Source organism: Gigantopelta aegis, chromosome 4, assembly GCF_016097555.1.
Source record: "Gigantopelta aegis isolate Gae_Host chromosome 4, Gae_host_genome, whole genome shotgun sequence".
In the NCBI taxonomy this organism is placed as follows: domain Eukaryota; kingdom Metazoa; phylum Mollusca; class Gastropoda; order Neomphalida; family Peltospiridae; genus Gigantopelta; species Gigantopelta aegis.
This window is the reverse complement of record NC_054702.1, coordinates 106,154,226-106,178,697: the sequence shown is the minus strand read 5'-3', so window position 1 is coordinate 106,178,697 and position 24,472 is coordinate 106,154,226. Positions and strand designations below refer to the sequence as shown.

At 37.8% G+C, this 24,472-nt stretch overlaps 1 protein-coding gene across 1 annotated transcript in view; it reads right to left on the bottom strand.

The window, feature by feature from the left end:
- Positions 1 to 7,568: 7,568 nt before the first annotated feature.
- Positions 7,569 to 24,472, bottom strand: part of LOC121371673 (potassium channel subfamily K member 1-like) — a 41,750-nt gene continuing 24,846 nt past the window's right edge. Inside the window, exons 2-4 of the mRNA XM_041497740.1 lie at positions 15,146 to 15,289; positions 12,698 to 13,096; positions 7,569 to 10,264 (exon numbers count right to left, since the gene is read on the bottom strand). Of these exons, the coding sequence (XP_041353674.1) occupies positions 10,035 to 10,264; positions 12,698 to 13,096; positions 15,146 to 15,289 (773 nt within the window). The 3' untranslated portion in view covers positions 7,569 to 10,034. The remainder of the gene's footprint in view (positions 10,265 to 12,697; positions 13,097 to 15,145; positions 15,290 to 24,472) is intronic.

Here is a 24,472-nt window from a genome sequence, read left to right as displayed (position 1 = left end):
GATGAGTGTGATATGATTGCAAACATCACGAGATGAGATATAAATCATATTTGACAAAAAACATGAAATTTTCTATTTATTATACAACTTTTGGCAATTTACAAAATGCCAGCAGCTAAATAGTTCCGGCTTTCTTACAGTGAAAATAACACTTTCTAAACTCATGAGATATGATTGCAAACTTCACTTGATGAGGTATAAATCATATTTGACAAAAAACATGAAATATCCCCTATATACCTTTAAGTTTTTGAGTTAACTTCAACTTCTGTTATCATCAAGTTTACCAAAGAATTGTATCTTCATACCTTTCATTTATGGAGCTATATATTACTATATACATATGTTAAAATGTATGTCGGAAGAAGGTGAACACTGGAGAATATGGGTAACCTTTCATCATGTAATACATTGTTTTTGGCCTGACCACAGGGATGTTCCCTGGAAACAAAGTACATACACTCCTTTTTCGGCTGATACATTGTACTGAATGGGAACTGTCGTTTTAGAGCCCACTTTCATCTCTGAATAAAGCACCACAGCTTCCTCTGTGTCATTGTACTGAATGGGAACTGTCGTTTTAGAGCCCACTTTCATCTCTGAATAAAGCACCACAGCTTCCTCTGTGTCATTGTACTGAATGGGAACTGTCGTTTTAGAGCCCACTTTCATCTCTGAATAAAGCACCACAGCTTCCTCTGTGTCATTGTACTGAATGGGAACTGTCGTTTTAGAGCCCACTTTCATCTCTGAATAAAGCACCACAGCTTCCTCTGTGTCATTTTACTGCTGGCCCTTATTGACATGAGTATGAAAGGTAAATATGTTCTTCCATACACATCTGTAGATCAGTGAGAATGGGTGTACATGTATTTATTTTGACTAACCTGTTTGGCATATAAACAGCCTACTGATGAATGAACTTATTGCGATACCAATGTTACCTTTATGTGATAGGTGAAATGTGGAATAAATCCCATATAGATTGTTCATGATTGTTTTCTTTGATTTCCCTGTATAAATCGAGACTGTGATCAGTATAACAGTATAATTTTGACATCTGTTTATAATTCGATATACGTGTAATATTATGATCGAATGTCAGCGAAAATCTGTGTCTGATCTAGGCGTATTGGCATGGTTGGTGATGATCTTAATTGCTTACGTGGTACGCATTGTTGCGTTATATTATGTGACCAGGTGTATGAAAAAGGTATAGATGAGGTGAATTATTATAAGTTTTTGTTTGGCATAGACTGTAGTAAAGAGTATGTCAAAATATTTTGGCTCAAAGATATATTATACTGAACCGCTTTAAAATGCAACACGCATTGCACCAAACATTAAGTTTTTTTTATTTAGTAAGCAGATTAAAATACTGCATATCACAACTGAATACAAATGAATTTCCGTTAAGTTGTCACATAACTCTTCAATGTTGACGCATGCGCGATAAGTGTTTTTTTTCTTTTCCATTTTAACCTATTTTCAAGTCACAATATTGAATGGGTATAATAACCATCTGACTCCATCGATATTCTTACCGGCCTCGGTGGCGTCGTGGCAGGCCATCGGTCTACAGGCTGGTAGGTACTGGGTTCGGATCCCAGTCGAGGCATGGGATTTTTAATCCAGATACCGACTCCAAACCCTGGGTGAGTGCTCCGCAAGGCTCAGTGGGTAGGTGTAAACCACTTGCACCGACCAGTGATCCATAACTGGTTCAACAAAGGCCATAGTTTGTGCTATCCTGCCTGTGGGAAGTGCAAATAAAAGATCCCTTGCTGCCAATCGGAAGAGTAGCCCATGTAGTGGCGACAGCGGGTTTCCATTCAAACTCTATGTGGTCCTTAACCATATATCGGACGCCATATAACCGTAAATAAAATATGTTGAGTGCGTCGTTAAATAAAACACTTCTTTCCATCGATATTCTTAACCCAGACAGAATCACACGTCGGGTGCGGGTGATGCCTTAAGGTATGCGCTGTCGTGCTTGGATCAGGAACAGTTCCAATTGTGCTTGCGCGTCAGCTAGTGGTGGTTCCTGCGTAGACGTCGCCTACACTTGAGTACTCTGACCGTAATAAAGTAGAAGAGCAAGACGGACATTTGGACTGTTATGACGCTCTCAATACGTAATGATAGCGTGATAACTGTCCAAATGTCCGTCTTGTTCTCTTACAGTCAAGAGTACTTGGGCTAGATTCACCCCCAAAAATCTTGAACAAGATCCGGAGAAAGTGAAGACCAGTCCATCAAGACGTTGATATTTCTCATCTGTTAAATCTTGGCACCGATAGTTTTGCTAGTCATGCACTCACATGCTTAACGGCGTTTCCCAGCCTAATAATTTCCCATACGGGGCGGGACAGCCCAGCGGTAAAGCGTTCGCTTGATGCGAGGTCGGTCTAGGATCGATCCCCATCGGTGGACCCATTGGGCTATTTGTCGTTCCAGTCAGTGCTCCACAAGTGGTGTAACAAAGGCCGTGGTATGTACTATCCTGTTTGTGGAATGGTGCATATAAAAGATCCCTTGCTGCTCATCGAAGAGTAGCCCATGAAGTGGCGACAGCGGGTTTCCCCTCTTGGTATCTGTGTGGTCTTTAACTATATGTCTGACACCATATAACCGTAAATAAAATGCGTTGAGTGCGTCGTTAAATAAAACCCTTCCTTCCATCCCCATACAGCTAGGCCGACAATTCAGACTGGTGGGGGTGTTTTAGGACCCCCCCCCCCCCCCCCCCCACCCCACCCCCATATCTTCAAGGCCTAATCGAGGTGTGTCTACAAAACGCATGCGGCCAGTCGCAATGAAATGACTGTATAGGCATATGGTGTATATGCCAAAACGAAAGCTGCAGGCGCAACAGTCACACCGCACGCATGCTCCGCGTCCAGTTTATAAGAGCTTTAAGATCCCCCTAGATCTGCGAACGTACATCATCACACAAACAACATTAATATAGAACATTTTATTATCACAGTAACATGACCACACAAACGAAAAATAAACAGCTTCCAATATTAAAATAATTTAGTTGGTTATTGTACACTTGTAACAGCACGCACCATTCGTAATAACAAACAAAAACAATATGTACAGTTGCATGCACCATTCAATGTCTTTTTTTAAATTTATTTTTTGTGTCTTTTTCTTTTAATGTCCTATATTGCATACCACTGTAATATTATATTACTACGAAATACAATGAACAACAACTATTTCTATGGAGTACACCTTGAATCAACGACCAAGAATTTAAAAATTTTAGGAAATAATACAAGAAATTAAAATGTCCGACAAGTATTATTACAACGTACAGTTACGGACAAATGACATTACGACGTGTAACTAAAGAAGATACAAAGAATTCTGTCTAAAAAGAATTCTGGGAAGTGCAATATTACGTAAATAATATTAAGAAGTAGCATATTCATGATGTTGAAAAAACCCACATTTCTACTAATTGCAGTAAAGTACGCTTTTGAACATGCTACTAGAAAAAAAATCTATCTAACAAATAGTACTTAAAAGCAGTGTTGGCTAAATATTAATATAAAAATACAATGTTTGACAAATATGTCATGCCTACGAAAATGGTGGATAAATATTTCTACGGAATACGACGTTCAAAAAATTATTAATAAGTACAAATTGGTGTAAATATTTTGACGAAGTAAAATGTGAAATTATTACTGCTAATATGTGAGATGGTGCATATAAAAGATCTCTTGCTACTAATAGAAAAATGTAGCGGGTTTCCACTATGACTAAATGTCAAAATCACCGAATGTTTGACATCCAATAGCCGATGATTAATACATCAATGTGCTCTTAATGGTATCGTTAACCCCCCTCCCCCCAAAAAAAACAAAAAAACAAACAAACATTATTACTGCTAACATAAGCGACGTTTTCACGTTGCGATTTTTGTAGTAACAATTTAGTCGCAGTTTTAAAAGGGAATAGAACAGGCCCATAGGAGCTGGGGGGGGGGGGGGGGGGGGGACGTGCCCCATCCCCTCACTCGACGTAAATGTACTTTTTTATATCCTACTCTATAAATAAAAATAAAACTATGGTTCGTCCCTCCACCCCACCCCGACAAGTTTATTAACTCACATTAGAGACTGTGCCCCCACCCCATATCCAGATGTTGTTCAAACGGGCCTGTAGAATTCCATTTAGGGGTTCACACGTCACGATTCGAGACTACTACAAGCTGTTACTACAAAAATCTTAAATTGAGCAAGCACCTTTACCTTAGGTTAAAACAATATTTTACGAAGTTCAAAGTCAAATCAATTCTGGAACAAAGTTAAATTTGGACCAATAATTCAGCAAAGCACACTGTCGGATAATTCCTGCAAAATGAAATATCGGGGTAAATTTTGACTAAAATGTAACATAACGAATAGCGATTCACCAAACTAGTCCATGACAGGACAACTTAGCAACCATGTTAGACTGCATATTACTGGTTTCCTGCTGGCTAAATGTGAACACGTACAAATGGCTATATTGTGCTATTGCATAACACCTGCGGCTGCATTCACAGATTTTACGTTGAGCTTAAAGGGACATTCCCGAGTTTGTTACATTGTAAGATGTTTCCGACTAATAAAATATTTCTACGATTAAACTTACATATTAAATATATTTTCTTGTTTAGAATAACAGTGTCTGTATATGCAATGTGTTTCTGGTCGTCTTAATATTTGTAAGAAGCCCAAACTGGATTTTGTCTTCAAATAATTTTTAGGAAATAAAATGAAAATTAACCTAGTACAAATATTAGAACGATCAGAAACACGTTTAATATGCAGCCACTAATATTCTAAACAAGAAAATATATTTAATATGTAAGTTTAATCGTAGAAATATTTTATTAGTCGATAACATCTTAAAACATTGCTGCAAACTCCGGAATGTCCCTTTAACGGTTTGAGGCGACATAGAAATACACAAATTAATATTTCTGTACCCCTAAATACATTTAAAGATTAAATAAAAATGGCGTTCTCATTTCCGTAAGTTATAAAACTCGTTTCAAAATGAAAAATGCAACTAGATTTAATAAGACTCATTTGTTTGCGCCATCAACTGCCCTGACACGACAAACATTACCGACAAGTTTATTGCTATTCTGTCTGAAATTGCAAAAAAAATAAAGAATTTTTTTTAGCCAAAAACCTAATCGATAAGTAGGTGACAGCAGGTTTTTGTTTGGATTCGCTGGACCAAATATCACAGTTACAATGCTAATAACAAACTAAATGTTCTACACTCACAATTATTTTTGATATATTCAACAGACGCCCGTTAAATACTAATAACATGCCTGGGGAGTATCTGTCTTAAACTTCGTGGCATATTCTAGTTCAAAATCCTAGTTCTGTGGTGTTCCTAGGTTAGCTGAAAATAAGCAAGCGTGATGAAATTCAATGGAATGTTATTATACTTTGTATCATATTCAGTGCTTCATTTACATTCCTCCTCTAGCCAATGTATCACGACTGATATATCAAAGGCCGTGGTATGTGCTATCCTGACTGTGGGATAGTGCATATAAAAAAGAGTCCTTGTTACTAATGGAAATAATGTTGCGGGTTCCATGTCTATGACTGTGTTAAAATTATCACATGTTTGACATCCAATAGCCGATGATTAATAAATCAATGTGCTCTAGTGGTGTCGTTAAAGAAAACAAACTTTTACATTCCTCCATATTACATGGTTGAAAATAATAATATCGACGATACTCACGCATTGATATAAAACGGCTGTAATCACCTGGTGATAAACACTTATTGCATTATACCTCGTATTAAAATTTTAAGTAAAATACACATAATCAAGTTTTAATAAACCAACGTCTTTCTATACGTGTTTAATGTGACTGCTTTCATAACTCTATACGTGTTTAATGTGACTGCTTTCATAACTCTATACGTGTTTAATGTGACTGCTTTCATAACTCTATACGTGTTTAATGTGACTGCTTTCATAACTCTATGTGTGTTTAATGTGACTGCTTTCATAACTCTATGTGTGTTTAATGTGACTGCTTTCATAACTCTATACGTGTTTAATGTGACTGCTTTCATAACTCTATACGTGTTTAATGTGACTGCTTTCATAACTCTATGTGTGTTTAATGTGACTGCTTTCATAACTCTATACGTGTTTAATGTGACTGCTTTCATAACTCTATACGTGTTTAATGTGACTGCTTTCATAACTCTATACGTGTTTAATGTGACTGCTTTCATAACTCTATACGTGTTTAATGTGACTGCTTTCATAACTCTATGTGTGTTTAATGTGACTGCTTTCATAACTCTATACGTGTTTAATGTGACTGCTTTCATAACTCTATACGTGTTTAATGTGACTGCTTTCATAACTCTATGTGTGTTTAATGTGACTGCTTTCATAACTCTATGTGACTGCTTTCATAACTCTATACGTGTTTAATGTGACTGCTTTCATAACTCTATGTGTGTTTAATGTGACTGCTTTCATAACTCTATACGTGTTTAATGTGACTGCTTTCATAACTCTATACGTGTTTAATGTGACTGCTTTCATAACTCTATGTGTGTTTAATGTGACTGCTTTCATAACTCTATACGTGTTTAATGTGACTGCTTTCATAACTCTATACGTGTTTAATGTGACTGCTTTCATAACTCTATACGTGTTTAATGTGACTGCTTTCATAACTCTATGTGTGTTTAATGTGACTGCTTTCATAACTCTATACGTGTTTAATGTGACTGCTTTCATAACTCTATACGTGTTTAATGTGACTGCTTTCATAACTCTATACGTGTTTAATGTGACTGCTTTCATAACTCTATACGTGTTTAATGTGACTGCTTTCATAACTCTATACGTGTTTAATGTGACTGCTTTCATAACTCTATACGTGTTTAATGTGACTGCTTTCATAACTCTATACGTGTTTAATGTGACTGCTTTCATAACTCTATACGTGTTTAATGTGACTGCTTTCATAACTCTATACGTGTTTAATGTGACTGCTTTCATAACTCTATGTGTGTTTAATGTGACTGCTTTCATAACTCTATACGTGTTTAATGTGACTGCTTTCATAACTCTATGTGTGTTTAATGTGACTGCTTTCATAACTCTATACGTGTTTAATGTGACTGCTTTCATAACTCTATACGTGTTTAATGTGACTGCTTTCATAACTCTATGTGTGTTTAATGTGACTGCTTTCATAACTCTATACGTGTTTAATGTGACTGCTTTCATAACTCTATACGTGTTTAATGTGACTGCTTTCATAACTCTATACGTGTTTAATGTGACTGCTTTCATAACTCTATGTGTGTTTAATGTGACTGCTTTCATAACTCTATACGTGTTTAATGTGACTGCTTTCATAACTCTATACGTGTTTAATGTGACTGCTTTCATAACTCTATACGTGTTTAATGTGACTGCTTTCATAACTCTATACGTGTTTAATGTGACTGCTTTCATAACTCTATACGTGTTTAATGTGACTGCTTTCATAACTCTATACGTGTTTAATGTGACTGCTTTCATAACTCTATACGTGTTTAATGTGACTGCTTTCATAACTCTATACGTGTTTAATGTGACTGCTTTCATAACTCTATACGTGTTTAATGTGACTGCTTTCATAACTCTATACGTGTTTAATGTGACTGCTTTCATAACTCTATACGTGTTTAATGTGACTGCTTTCATAACTCTATGTGTGTTTAATGTGACTGCTTTCATAACTCTATGTGTGTTTAATGTGACTGCTTTCATAACTCTATACGTGTTTAATGTGACTGCTTTCATAACTCTATACGTGTTTAATGTGACTGCTTTCATAACTCTATACGTGTTTAATGTGACTGCTTTCATAACTCTATACGTGTTTAATGTGACTGCTTTCATAACTCTATACGTGTTTAATGTGACTGCTTTCATAACTCTATGTGTGTTTAATGTGACTGCTTTCATAACTCTATGTGTGTTTAATGTGACTGCTTTCATAACTCGGTGGTAGGATGCTGGGCTGAGGTAGGATGGTTTATAGGATCTATCCCTCCTGGTAGATCCACCGGGACATTTCCTGTTCCAATCACGACGGTTAATCATATGTATTAAGCATATTCCTTTCTTTGATTCACAATACTAAACAAAGAGGCCCATGGGCCTAAACTGTCACCTGAGTAAATTGTCCACTCCCACCTACCACACTCAATGGAGTGCATGACACCTATTTTCCTGAAGATGGGTGGAGGGTGTCTGAATGAAAAATTCATCATTTTGTTTCTCCATGGGTAAAGAAAGCATCAAATTTAGTTGGAAATGGCCTAATTACAGTTTGCATTGCTTTATATAGATGTAGCACACGTCACACTCCACCCACTCAAGGGATAAACAGGGGCCCCGATATTAATGTCATTAACCAATTAGATAAACCATCTATTGACCTTTATATACATATGAAGACTATTCGATTATAAATGTTTTCGAAATAGAGAACATTTTTCTTAATTGGATTATTCCCCCCCCCCCCCCCCCCCCTTTGGGCCCTTCCTTCGGGCTCCTGGGGGAATCCCAACCAAATTCACATATTTGTTTTTCCACGTGTCATGGAAGCCATTAACAAAAGTAGCTTAAAACTGATCTAGTTATTTGTGATTTCTTAAAATGGGCTTAATTTCTCCCTCTTGTGCCCTGCGCCTCGGGTACCTTGGGGTCAAAATGACAACATTCACAGATGTGTTTCTCCACGTGCCAAGGTAGCTTCTTCTAGACCCGATATCAATGAAATTAGATAAAGCATCTATTCAGCAGTTTGTTTCTCCATGTGTCAAAGAAGCTTTCCACAAAATTGGTTTGGAATTGGCCGAGTAGTTTCGGAGAAGAAATCGATAGTGTGAAAAGTTTACACTCGACACATGACGGACAACCTACAATGCACGACGACGACGGACAAAACCGTAAACAGGTGTGAATACCACTGCGCAGTGATTTCTTAACAGTTGACTTCTGTATCGTTATTAGTAAAAAAAAAAGCAAGCAGGCTGTCGTTTCTATGCAAAACATTTCATTTGTACTTATTTTCGTGATGCTATTTAATTAAGTTGAAGCACACTGTCCTCGGCACACCTCAACAATCTGGGCTGTCTGTCCTGGGCCCCGTTCCACGAAGCGATCTTAGCACTAAGATCACCTTAGTGCATAAGGTAGCTATGCATTTATGGTGATCTTAGGGCGAAGATCGCTTCGTGGAACGGAGCCCAGGACAGTAGGTTAGTGCTTAGTGAGAGAGCAGTCGCCGAGATGGCCTTACACATATCAATTACGTCGTTATACTTTTTTTGGGTGGGAGCCGGTACCGAGATGCGATCTTATATATCCCTTCAATGGCTTCACCGCTGGTAACGTCGTTAAGTTCGATGGCTTAACAACTACACCACCAAATTCGATGCAAAACATTTTCAGTTATAACCTTTTATAAGAAATACGTCTGCCTTATTAAAAATGTTTCTCTTGTCAATGTGACAAGAATTCATGTTCATTTCTGATGTATGTGACTTGCGAAACACCACTGTTTTCATGATTAAATAATACTGGTCATGACATGGCAATTCAACAATTAAATTAATAATTAAGAATTTGATGTTTGGTCTGTTTAAAAGAAACATTCACGAATATATCGAGGTTGTTGTAATGACGTTAACAGAACTCGCTATCTTTGTGGTGACAGTTCCGTGAAAACCGAATTTACAAAAAGATATGTATATCTTAGTCCCGTGTAACCTTTTAAACAGCCTGTATATCTAATACATTATGATAAAATGCATGTTTTTAGGCCACACACCCATGCATCTTAGTGTTTTCTGTGTTTAAAACCAACACGCATTGATCCCCTTTCGTAAATTCGGCTCTGTGTCACATTAGATAGTAAGACTGTACTACTGGAGCAACAATGAAAGTACACGTAAACCAGTCTGCTAGTGACGTCACTCGTCTATATCTTGATTTAACCCCTGAGTGCTCAGATTGGAGGACTTGTCGTCCACCTGTTTGGTGTACTGGAGACCCTCCTTCTTCATGGATGACCTCAGGCTGACCTCCTCCTCGCTGATCTCGTCACTCTTCATGTAGAAGTGAAATCCCAGGTTGAGTTCAGGGATCTCGTACAGCACGGCTAGGAGCAGCATCATCATAACGAGACCAAGCATCAAATAGCCTGTAAGAAAAATAATATCATAATTAGACCAAGCATCAAATAGCCTGTAAGAAAAATAATATCATAATTAGACCAAGCATCAGATAGCCTGGAAGAAAAATAATATCATAATTAGACCAAGCATCAAATAGCCTGTAAGAAAAATAATATCATCATAATTATACCAAGCATCAAATAGCCTGGAAGAAAAATAATATCATAATTAGACCAAGCATCAAATAGCCTGTAAGAAAAATAATATCATAATTAGACCAAGCATCAGATAGCCTGGAAGAAAAATAATATCATAATTAGACCAAGCATCAAATAGCCTGTAAGAAAAATAATATCATAATTAGACCAAGCATCAGATAGCCTGGAAGAAAAATAATATCATAATTAGACCAAGCATCAAATAGCCTGTAAGAAAAATAATATCATAATTAGACCATGCATCAAATAGCCTGGAAGAAAAATAATATCATCATAATTATACCAAGCATCAAATAGCCTGGAAGAAAAATAATATCATCATAATAATGAGACCAAACATCAAATAGCTTGAAAAAATATATACGGATATCATCATCATCATCATCATAAGCATCAAATAGCCTGAAGAGCATTAGTGGCATCATCATCATCATCATCATCATAAGCATCAAATAGCCTGAAGAGCATTAGTGGCATCATCATCATCATCATCATCATCATCATCATCATAATAATGAAAGAAAGAAAGAAATGTTTTATTTAACGACACACTCAACACATTTTATTTACGGTTATATGGCGTCAGACATATGGTTAAGGACCACACAGATATTGATAGAGGAAACCCGCTGTCGTCACTTCATGGGCTACTCTTTTCGATTAACAGCAAGGGATCTTTTATATGCACCATCCCACAGACAGGGTATACCAGTCGTGGTGCACTGGCTGGAACGAGAAATAGCCCAATGGGCCCACCGACCACGCAACGAGCAAACTCTTTACCACTGGGCTACAACCCGCCCCTTCATAATAATGAGACCAATCATCAAATAGCCTGAAAGAAAATAGTGGCAACATCATCACCATCATCATCATCATAATAATTATAATGAGACCAATCATCAAATAGCCTGAAAGAAAATAGTGGCAACATCATCACCATCATCATCATCATAATAATTATAATGAGACCAAGCATCAAATAGCCTGAAAGAAAATAGTGGCAACATCATCACCATCATCACCATCATCATCATCATCATAATAATTATAATGAGACCAAGCATCAAATAGCCTGAAAGAAAATAGTGGCAACATCATCATTATCATCATAATAATAATGAGACCAAGCATCAAATAGCCTGAAAGAAAGTGACATCATCATCATAATAAGATCAAGCATCAAATAGTCTGAAACAAAAATAGTGGCATCATCATCATCATCATCATCATCATCTTAATAAGATCAAACATCAAATAGCCTGAAAGAAAGATAGTATTATCGTCATTATTATCATCATCATAACGAGACCAAGCATCAAAGAGCCTGAAAGAACAATAGTGACATCATCATCATCATCACCACCACCACCACCACCATCATCATCAGACAAAACATCAAACAGGTCTGAAAGAAAAGTATCACTATGATTAGACCAAGGATCAGATAGCCAGAAAGAAAAACAACCGTGATTTTTATGAAACAAATTGAAAAAGATACCAAAAGTCGTCTTCAATTTCTGTGTAAACGGATGTTAGATGGCCTAGTCAGCCACAGTGTTGTATGTTAACAATGCTATCCAGAGATCTACAGAAGTTTTAATGACGTGAATGTTACATTGTACCTTTTGTTTTCAAATGTAACATGGTGTTCTACCTTTAGACAACGATGTATATTATAAATAGAAAATATTTGTGGTTCCAACATGAGATACTGGGCAGATCACCAATTTCTGGTTACTTAAAGTTTGTTTTGTTTAACAACGACGACATTGGTAGAACACCATTATTACTCAGTTATGGTAATGGCATAATGAAGGGAAATGTTTACAAAACCAGCTTGCCAGCTTGGATAAAGTTTAAATAGATTGAAACGAGAGTCTGTGACGTAAAACGGGGAAATACCCTTAAAATAGACGGGAGCTATTCTCCATAACAGTTACTTCTCATAATTACGTGCGTTTTTAAAAAATAAAAAACCCAGCATGTTTGTGGTATTACAAACACCAGGATATTAAACAAATTTAAAAAATAAATAAAATAAAATAAAAAACCCACCAGGATGACCAAAAACACTTGAGATGTATGGAAATGGATAATGTAAACAATAGAATCTAAGTAAGTATGATTTCAGTTATAAAACAAAACCGTCTCTAATATTGACAAATACGCCGTAGGGTTTAAACACTAGAGAGTGTCGCTTTAAAGGTAACAATGATTAAACATCAAATGTTTTTTCACCTGTTGTCGCTACTTTGTATAACGCTCTATAGTGTTGTTCTGCATTGTCTCCTGGTATATAATCCCCTAGACCAATAGTCGTGAGAGATATGAAACAGTAATAGAAGGCGTCCAGGTAGTTCCACTTGGGTTCGAGCACGGTGTAGATGCCTGCGGGGATGAGGAAGAAGAAGACGATGAGGAAGGTGAACACGATGAAGAGGTGGAGCAGCTGGATGTGGAACACCTTGTACATGTGGCCCAGCTGGCCGTACAACAGGTACAGCAGCTTCTTCGTGGGCACCATCAGGCGCTCCACGATCGCCGTGAACAGGATCAGAGTCAGGGGAATCCCGAACACGGCGTACACAATACAGAACGCCTTCCCCGCGTCAGATAGAGGGGTCACTCGGCCGTAACCTGAAAAACAGCGGGAGACAGTGTTAATAATAATGTTGCATAGCATTAAGATAATATACCGCTAACCACTAACAACTAACCCACTGTCCCGGACAGACATCCCAAATAGCTGGTGTGTGCCCAGGACAGCGTGCTTGAACCTTAGTTGGATATACGTACGAAAATGAGTTATGTGTATGAGAGAGAGAGAGAGAGAGAGAGAGAGAGAGAGAGAGAGAGAGAGAGAGAGAGAGAGAGAGAGAGAGAGAGAGAGAGAGAGAGAGAGAGAGATTGCTATGTAATACCTTAACATAATTATAATGCAAACACGTATATATAGTAAAATTAGTTGACCACAATATGTAATGCGTATTAGCGAAACACATTATAAATGGTTGGGTAAGTTCGCCATAACATAAAATGTACACCATTCACATTTTAGCCTCGATGGTATAGTGGTCCATTCATTAAGACTGGTGGATATTGGGTTCTCATCCCAAGACTAGCTCCCATCCAAAGTAAATTTTAACAGCTCATTGTGAGATTAAAAGTCACTTAATCAACTTCTTTATTATTACTAACAGCCAGCCAGAACTGACACCACAGGTGGCTAAGATTGATTTACAGGGAACCATGCTACAACATTAAATTAAATACATCGATTTTTAATTAATCTGAAGGATAAAACTGTATTCCGTGATCAAAATCGTATTTTTGCACAAGGCAGAGTCGAAAGGACGTTTTAGGCAAAATTGTGATTGCTTCGATGATCCATTACCAGGTACTCGTCCTTTGGAAGAACACCACTCCCCTAGGAGATACTTAACAGGATGTTTCATCCCTCCTGTACCGTCCTCGTGAGGACCGCCACTCTCAAGACTAGCTTAGACAACCAAAACATGCACAGGATAGAGGTCAATGGAATGTTTACAGCTGTGATAGCATGCACTAATGAATAGTAAACAGTGGTGGTATTAGGTGTTCCCGAAAGATGAGTATATCCTGTCCCACCGGCGGCACATGTCATGGCCTACAGCCATTAAGTCCATAGTTGAAATGTACAAGATGTTTACTAAACTTATAAAAAGGCATGCACAAGGTCAAAATAGGTCAGTGATGCGTCATATCGTGAAATGGTCTCCAAGTGTCTACCATTTCATGAAATGTCTAAAATGTTACGAAGGCTTTCTGGAGTCCTTGGATGTTATAAGCCTGATCAAACAACTTCTCTGCCAGAACGATGTGTGGGTCTTTAAAATCAGCATAGTATAATGATTATACTCTAAGGTATCTCAGAAGATGGGAAATACAGACACCAAAAGCTAGAGCAGAAGGAACATTGTTCGACTTCCAAGGGAAAACTGACTATTGTAGAGATGAAGTGATCCCTTTTATCACACAGTTTTGTATGAAGACCAACGTCGTACTGAATTTCTATGTATAGATTAATCTTTGAAACAGATTTTATACTTTTTATAGTTTCCATTATTTCTAACTCTGGTGATAAATCAATGAAAGGTAAGCTGTGATCTTATTATTATTGAATGACACAAGATCATCAATATATCGAAAGGTAAATTGAAATGTTTCGCCAAACTCTTGAGAATCCACCATTCGTCTCGAAGACCTTTTGGCAATATATTGAAAGTCCATCCTTGATAGTGGTCAGGATAATAGTTGTTGAGATAAGAATTTGGTCGTGCATTTGCTCGACCCGCATTATAGCTCTCGTTGTGTGGATTCTTACGAAGTTTAGGACTCCAATACAGAAGATCACTGGTCATGTCCTCGGATTTTAAAATCAAAGAAAATGGGCGAAGCACAGATTCATAGTTTTCACATATATTTCTTCCTCAGACAATATACTGGTCTCATATATGTTGCACTGATTGAATTTTTGTCAATTCCAAGGTTCAATTGATGTAATGGTGCTTACATATATTATGATGGTTACGTTATTAGACGCTTTGTCAGTGTGCACTATTACAAACGTTCATCACAGATAGCCGTGACATAAATTAACATTCATCGTCTGATTCCACCCTTGCTCCAGTCTGTATCACTACGTACCAATGGTTGTGAGGACGGTTCCGGCGAAGAACATGGCCTGACCAAAACTCCAGTTGGGCTCCGTCATGGTGACATTGCGCGTGGCGTACACTCCGCGGTTAGCCGCCGCAATAACTAGTTGGACGAACTTCTCCAGGTCATCTTCTGCGAAACAAAACAATAAAAACAATTAAGATAATTATTATACAAGTAACAAAGAGTTTACTGGCTGGTGAACTTAATGACTTTGCGCATGACATAATCGAAGATTGTATCCTGCTTTTGTTTCGATGTTTGGAAAAGATACTAACACTGATGTCTTACAACTGTACATGCATTAACAAATAATAATAATAATAAAAGACATAATCGACACCCCCAAAACCTCACACAAAAAAACCCCACAACAACAACAACAACAAAACCCACAATCAACAAGCAAAAAAACAACAAACCAAAAAAGGAAAACAAAAAGCCAAAGAAAACAACCAAACAACAACTGTGGATAGACCATATGCTCTTCCGCTTCACTTATCCCAATAGCACTGGAGCTCTCGGATTTATTAATCATCAACTGTTGATGTCATACATTCGGTGATTCTCAAATACAGTCTTAGAGCATCAAGGGATCTCTTATAAGCACTTTCTCATAAGCAGGACAGCACCAAATCGCGTTCTTTGATGTATCAGTCTTGTGGCATTGGTTGGGACAGGGGGAAACCAGTGAGAAGATGGGTCTACCGAAGGGGTCTACCGAAGGGAATCATTCCTTAAGCCAAGCGATCATTCTACCGACTGATGACGATCTAGTCTCGGAACTCGGCAATAAAGACAAATTAATAAAGAGTATCGACAGAAACGCTTCAGTTACATCTCTTGTGGTTAGTGTCTAAAGCAAAACTGCTGCTTTCATTTCTCACTTTACGGATTCCAAACTCCATTATAGATGTTATCTTAATCTCAGGAACTCGTAAAACTATAGCGGACAGATAATAGTCAGTTCTGGTTACACTTAATAGTTACAACACAAAACTTCAATAACACTTTTGAACTACAAGCAGTTATACATAATAAATCATATTAAGTGATTCGTAGTGGTAAATCACACGTAGTCGTCGTATGTTAAATCAAAGCTGTTAAGAAAATAACTGAAAAAGAATGAAAAGGAAAACGTCATTTAAATACCGTGGGTGAACCAGTTTTGGTGACCATAAGCATTCCTTTCCAAAACATACCAATATTTATAAACAGACAATTGTTATTCAAATATCAATCTTTTTATTAGTATTTCTGTGCTTCAAATGAACATTAAACTGGTCGTTTACCGCACGTGCGTCAAAAACTGTAGCATGCATCAGCAGTAAATACTGGGTTGTTTTTTTTTTTTTTTTTTTTTTTTAAATATTTATTTTCCGCAGTCCATTCTGACCACGTCAAGGTTGGGGAGCCTTGAATTCATGGCCTTACATCAAAGTAATATAATTTATATACAAGTACATATATCTAATTTGTTGTATAATAATGTTATATAGTCATATATAACAATTTGATACATAAATGCATTTGTAATGTTTCTGTATACATTAAAGATTGGTAAAACACAAAACAAGCAGTAAATACTGTGAACTACGTAACCTGTTTCGGTGAGTGATACGTTAGTAGTATAGCTAACAGCAAACACTTTTCAACACAAATGTTTTCAATATTTTATCAAAACATATATGTTGTTCAACAAAACATGTACTTATAATAATTTAATATTTTAAGGCAAATTACAAAATGGAAAAAAGAAAGAAATGTTTTATTTAACGACGCACTCAACACATTTTATTTACGGTTATATGGCGTCAGACATATGGTTAAGGACCACACAGATTTTGAGAGGAAACCAGCTGTCGCCACTACATGGGCTACTCTTTCCGATTAGCAGCAAGGGATCTTTTATATGCACCATTCCACAAACAGGATAGTACATACCACGGCCTTTGTTACACCAGTTATGGATCACTGGTCGGTGCAAGTGGTTTACACCTACCCATTGAACCTTGCGGAGCACTCACTCAGGGTTTGGAGTCGGTATCTGGATTACACATCGCATGACTCGACAGGGATCCGAACCCAGTACCTACCAGCCTGTATACCGATGGCCTAACCACAACGCCACCGAGGCCGGTCAATTACAAAATGGAGTCCAATGTTAACAGACAACATTTTAGGAAAACGAATATAACAATTCTGATGTCTTGCAATTGTGTTATAAGTTGAGGTGTATTCTGAGTTTTAATAAATATATAAGCAGATATCCAGAAATATATTTATGTTAAAACATATAAACACCATATATTTTTGGCAAGTCTCTGTAAAGAGAGTTTTACCAGCCGTGACTTCGATAACCAGTTACCAGTATAGCTGAGAACACACAGAAATAGTTTTTTAAATTAACTTTTCTTTCAAATTACAGTCTTTAAAAATCGTAGAGAAAAGGTATTAAGAAATGTGCCATGTCTATTATGAGTGGGTTAAATCTATCTTATTTTCTTTGCTCGTTTTAACTTTATTTTTACGAAAATGTCTCTGAATATGACAGACATTTTTGTTTACTTTTCCAATGCAAATATCAACGACATCAGAAATACTTAAATGTACGTACTGTTGCGTACAAACGACGCAACCACCGAAACGGGTCCCTCACCGAAAAAGGTCAACAGACGATACTGTAGACTATCAGATGGTTTCAGTTCATGGTAAGGGGACAGGTTACTGCATCACGTGTGACTAAAAAATCACTGCATGAAGCATAATAGTAGAGTTGTATTTTAAAACTTAATTTTCATCCCACCCACTTTCAAAAAGCTTTAGATCCGCCACTGGCTACCACTTCACGATGACGACACATTAAGGTACACTGCCTGGCCTTATGTAAACGTTGTGTCCACAATAAGTGTGCTTGAACAAGAAAAGTTAAATTCTGACATTGACCTAACAAATCTTTGGTGGGCATACATTCATTTCTAATGTGATTAATGCGAGGGCGGAATCAGGAGTTGAGTGTTACAGTATTAATCAACAGGTCAGAGTGGGCAATAAGTTGAAAGAAAACCTGTAATTGAACCAATACCAGCGTTTAATCCACGTGGACGCATGCGTCATCGTGACGACAGTAGGAGGTAGTACGCGTAACGTTATACATCAAACACTAATGAGGCTCCAGCTGCAACTACCACGCGCGAAAGTCGGTGTCTAATTCCCATTAAACCAACATGCTTTGACGTGTGCCAATATGCAGAAAGGACGAAATTCCCCCATGAAATCTTTGACCGTTCCTCGACCAGTCCGTAAATGTCAGCGTAGCAGACACACGGTGCATCAGTCTGCACTATTAGAGTTCATTACAGTGGCTGGCCTCAGATGACAGTTATCTTCCCATTTGGTTGTCCGGAAATTTGTCAGCGCAAGTAGTCTGCTGTTTGACTGTGATTATTTCATGTCAGATAGCTTTGAAGTGGCAACTATTTGACTGAAGTTGACAGGGGAGAACATGTAGTTTGTAAACGTGTAACTTGTTGACATTGAAGACTTGTTTGTGGTAATTCTGGTCCATGCAAAAGTAGTGCTTTTTGTGTAAAATGGGTGTACTCTGGCCAGGTTTAGTGGGTGTGTTTGTTTAAACCAATATCCTGGGAGAAAGAGCTGAACAACAGGGGATGTCATTTTCAGAGTATGTTTCCCTCAGGCAGGCAAAGGTACATAAAAAACATGGGCCTGCTGATATTAATAAAAATGTTATAGCCACTAACGCTATATAGAAACATAGCGTAATTAATAATTGTGGTCTGTGGCCGGCTATGACATTATGTAGAGGACATCTGGTGCAAATTAGAAATCGTGCCCAGGATGGACGTGCCTGAACCTTCAGTGAATATGGACACGTTAAAGGCGTTTTACCTTTCTGTAACATTAGGTTTCTATTAATACTCATTGTGAATAACGGTGATTTTAGGGGGAGATATAGTTGTAGTACACCCATGTGGTGTATCACGTGGTATACAATCACACTGCAGTGTCAGGAGGATTCTATTCAAATCCAGATGCGTTTTTCAACCATTCTATTTACGCACTATAATCGGATGTTGTTGTTTTTCTTCTATATGATGTAAAACCTACCCAGTTACAGTTGTACTACGCAATACAGTCTGTAGTCAGGAAGTTGTATAAAATTTATAATAGTCCAGTTGTACTAAGTAATATGTCCTCGAATAAAGATTAGTTTTGATAATACTTGTAATTTATTTTATACAAATTAATTTTATATTCACTTTTAAAATTAGTGTTAATTAGATGTTAGAATACACAAGCGTACGGGACAGGGAGGCAGGGGAGGAGCAATTGCCCCACCCCAACTCTCTAGTGCTGGAGCAAAACCTCAAATTCGGGTAAAAATTATACAGATATTCGGGCAGGATGTGCTAACCTGAGACCTTTTCACCGTGTATTTCTATAATTCTACCCTCAAAATTAGTTGTAATCCATATAAAAATGCGTATTGATTCATTTGCAACCCTATATAGCTGTTCGGTAGTAATGCTAATATGAATAAATGTTGTTATCCAGATTCGGACATTTTCATTTAATTCGAGCAAAAGCCAGCCTGACCCCCAACACAAAATGGAGACCATACGCCCATGCTCGCACAGTATGCACTGTAATGTATTTGTGTAGAACAAGATGTGGAATTATCGGCTATCCAAATATGCATATTCGTATTCGTAATGGCGTTAAAGTTGCACAATTGCAGCTAAGCTAAGTCTTACGTAAAAATCAGTTTTTGTTTTAAAACTCTAGAGCATATAGAAGCAACTGCAGCTACAGTAATATAGCCATGTGCATTAAATGCCATACTATCTGTAATAGTCACAAAAAAGAAAGAAAGAAATGTTTTATTTAACGACGCACTCAACACATTTTATTTACGGTTATATGGCGTCAGACATATGGTTAAGGACCACACAGATTTTGAGAGGAAACCAGCTGTCGCGACTACATGGGCTACTCTTTCCGATTAGCAGCAAGAGATCTTTTATTTGCGCTTCCACAGGCAGGATAGCACAAACCATGGCCTTTGTTGAACCAGTTATGGATCACTGGTCGGTGCAAGTGGTTTACACCTACCCATTGAGCTTTGCGGAGCACTCACTCACGGTTTGGAGTCGGTATCTGGATTAAAAATCCCATGCCTCGACTGGAATCCGAACCCAGTACCTACCAGCCTGTAGACCGATGGCCTACCACGACGCCACCGAGGCCGGTGTAATAGTCACAAATGAAGACAAGTTTGTTTTTGATATTTTTTGTTTCGCTACAACCACAACCATGCTAAATGACATAGTCACATATGAAGACCAGTGTTTTTGTTTTAACAAGCATTCTGAGAGTACTGCTAAAGAAATTCATGTCCGCCACCGGACCCAACCAATTTTCGTATCTCCTAAAGTGAAGGGACATAACTCTATAAAAAAAAGGGTAAATCGCCATGGACGTCAAACTTGAACTGTAACAGTACAGGGCAAAGCTATACACAAAATTTCAGCTCAGTATATCGATGCGACAGAAGTGAAGGAAACGGCAGGGAACTAATAATATACAATCTATACCACTATAGTTATTAGTAAGTGATGTAGTCACATATAAAGATTTTGTTTTCAATGTGTTGATCATAAATTAAAGCGACAAAAACATTTACACAGCGAAAGTCAAGTAATGGCCCGATCACACTGGCCCGAATGCCATTCCGTTTGTTTTCCGAATAGGAATTTGGGTGTTCGGGGAGCGAACGGATCATATTCGGGAAGCATTCGGTGTGTTCTAGGAGCATACTGGCTGTTCGGCTCCGTACGGATGCATACGAAACGGCATTCGGTAGCTCTAAAAATTTGTTGTGCATGTTCAAAATAATTTTCATCGACCATCCGAATGTGGCGTCCATGTGTATTCGGGAAGTATTCGGGAAGCATTCTAGGAGCATACGGCATGTACGGAAAACGTTCGGGAAGCATGCGTCTAGTTCTTGGTGCATTCGGAATGAAAATTTGGAGGTGCTGGTTTCCGTATGCTTTCCGAACACCCCGAATGGACCTAGAATATGACGAATGCTTTCCGTATTCTTTCAGAGTAAGCCGAAAATGTTCGGAAAGCGTGCGGAAAGAGTTCGGTCCATTCTAGGTCGATTCGCCGTGTTCTGAAAGCATTCGGAAAGCATACGGAAAGCGTTCGGAAAGGAAACATTTCGAAGTCATCATGCGGGAAGTATTCGGTCTATTCTGAAAGCATTCTGAAACCATACTGAAAACATTCGGAAAACAAACGGAAAGCATTCGGTGATACATTGGGGAAAACACATTCGGAGGGACATTCGGCCAGTTTGAAAAATCACACCACTTTCGTATACGGAAAACAAACGGAAGCTCATTCGGGCGAGTGTGATCTCCCCATAAAGATGTAAACAAATGTTAAACTTAATTCAGTAAAGGGCGTGACGTAGCCCAGTGGTAAAGCGCTTGCCCGATGCGCGGTCGGTCTGGGTTCAATCCCTGTCAGTGGGCCCATTGGGCTATTTCTTGTTCCAGCCAGTGCATCATGACTGGTATATCAAAGGCCGTGGTATGTGCTATCCTGTCTGTGGGATGGTGGATATCAAAGATCCTTTCCTACTAATTGAAACCAATGTAGGGGTTTTCTCTCTAAGACTATATGCCAAATTACAAAATGTTTGACATCCAATAGCCGATTATTTTTAGTGGTATCGTTAAAGAAAACAAACTTTTCATTAAGTAATGTAAACATGTACTTTCTTCCATGCACTAGCCCTCGCCACCAGCGTTACTACAGAACCAGATTGATACGTGATATCTGGTTAACCTTCACAGATTTCCCTACACACGCCGAAATTTCTCTCTTAAGTGTTTTCTCGTAATGCTTGGAGACAATCTATACATCACCCCAGGATCCCGTTTCATCTGGCGGTTTATCTCTGCAGTTACAATTGTCAACTGATACGAGAGAATAAATTAATAAAACCGTGCAGGACTTGAGAAATAATTGTACATGTCCATATCGTCCATATGTAGAATATGGCGTATTTACAGACATTAACCGCGCACTGTCATGACATTATATTCTAAACGACGCGTACGTTTATAGATCTAACCTTTATCCCAAAGGTAGTATTTGTACGACAAGGGGCAACTCGTTTATAGATGTAACTTTTATTGAAATCGTTATTCGTCTTTTTGTTTACATCGTGTTCTTTAATATCTTGGTTTATTCAAGTAATATTCAAACATACTATTATGTCCCTCCCCCCCCCCCACCCCCCCACCCCAACCCTTTCCTGTCCCGGACGGGAGAGCTGGCAGTAGTCAGAATCTGCGCCCACGACAGGCGTGCGCTATAACAGCTTGGTCTGAAAGTGTACGTCAAACCACTTGAACTTGAAATTGAAGTATGCTGGTACCTCAGCTACCTGGGATTTTTGTCGAGAATGGATTAAATACGACCGCATGTACGCTCACAGACACCAACTGACATATATGAACTTAGTTGGTTGCTGTGTGAAGTACTCGTGTGTGTGTGCGTGCGTGTGTGTGTGCGTGTGTGTGTGCGTGTGTGTGTGCGGGGTGAGGGGGGGGGGCTAGAAAGCGCACTGTTCACAACTATTGTTTCAAATCCGATTAGCTTATCACGTAATTCTCAAGAAAACTGGAATGTAAAGAATTATACTTTATAGAAACGTGTTCATTCTTACTGATAAATAAATAAATTCATTCATTTATCTATTCCTTTTTAGACTCGTCCAGTAACTAAGCAACACTAAATGACGTAATTAGCATATGACAAAGTTCTGGTGGTCATCTTGCGAGATAAAATTTGATTAATTTCCGAGCATGTTCCATTGTGTCCAGCTGCTTACAACAATGCTCAAATCAATAGTGTTGCCGGAATCAATGAGCTCTGCGATTTGTCGCTGATAATACCTCGGTTTCCAATTAAACCCCGCCACAGTACTAATCCGCAACTGCACGCGTCGCCACCCGCATCTCCGATGACCATTCGCACGTGAGATTCGGGGAGAGGAGTGTGGCTCAGTAGTAGAGCGATTGCCCCATGGGTCATATAGTAGATCGCTCATGATGGATTGAGGGCGGGGGGTTGTTGCTTTGTGGTTTTGTTGCTTTGTTTACCTGAGGGTACAAGCCTGAACCAAGGTGAGAACGAAATAACTACCAGCTTTAAAGTTTCGGTTTTTTTAATGATAGCACTAGAGCACATTGATTTATTAATAATCGGTTACTGCATGTCAAACAGTTGGCAATTATGACTCGTAGTTTTCTAAGGAAACCAGCTTCAATTTTCCATTAGCAAGGGATAATTTATTTGCACTTTCTCACAGACAGGACAGCACATATCACGATGTTTTGATATGCTTGGACTTATGGGATGGTTTTATAACTGCTACAGATGCTGAAAAGTTAGCATACATTTTATCTAACCATACCGTATGTAGATTAAGTGCCAAAACCTGCAAATTAATTTTAGAAAAAAGGAGACATGCTTTATACGTTAATTGAATGGGTGTAGATATTTTATTAATATAACCGAAAGCGTTTTAAATAAGATACTATAATTATATCTGTTACTTGATTGGATATTAACAGGGGATGATAATATTTTATTAAATGTCTTATACGTATTTTAGTTTTATATTATTTTAATATATAAACTGTTTATAATTGGACTGAATATAATAGCATGTTTTATTTTCGTGTTAGATGTTTTTAATATGTTTTTTAATGTAATATTTGTATATTTTATATGTCGATTCTTTATAGTCTCTCGTAACCATATGGTGTGGCTCAGTGCTATTTTATATATTATTGTTTTATTGATGTATGTTTTTTAAAACTGAGGTGAGACTTTAATAAACAATTTGTCTGTCTGTCTGTTGTCCTACACACAATTTCCTGCACACGCGCCTGTTTGACTAAATATTTCGTTTGCTGCAAATTAATTAAGCCTATATACAATTAACATTGCATTATAAAGTGTAAATGTTGCTGTAATAACAGGTAAATATATAATTTAACCTAAAACACCTACCTGGTAACACTACTTGTTTTATTTACATCAAAATATTTGTATAAACATACTATGTTAAGTCTTGCATGCCGTTATAAATTTAAGATAAGTAGCTGCCCAACAAAAATGAAGACATTGTTGTATACATACGCCTAAGTGTCACGCAAAACAAACAACCTAATATTTTAATAATAAAACAACCACAACAATTTTACC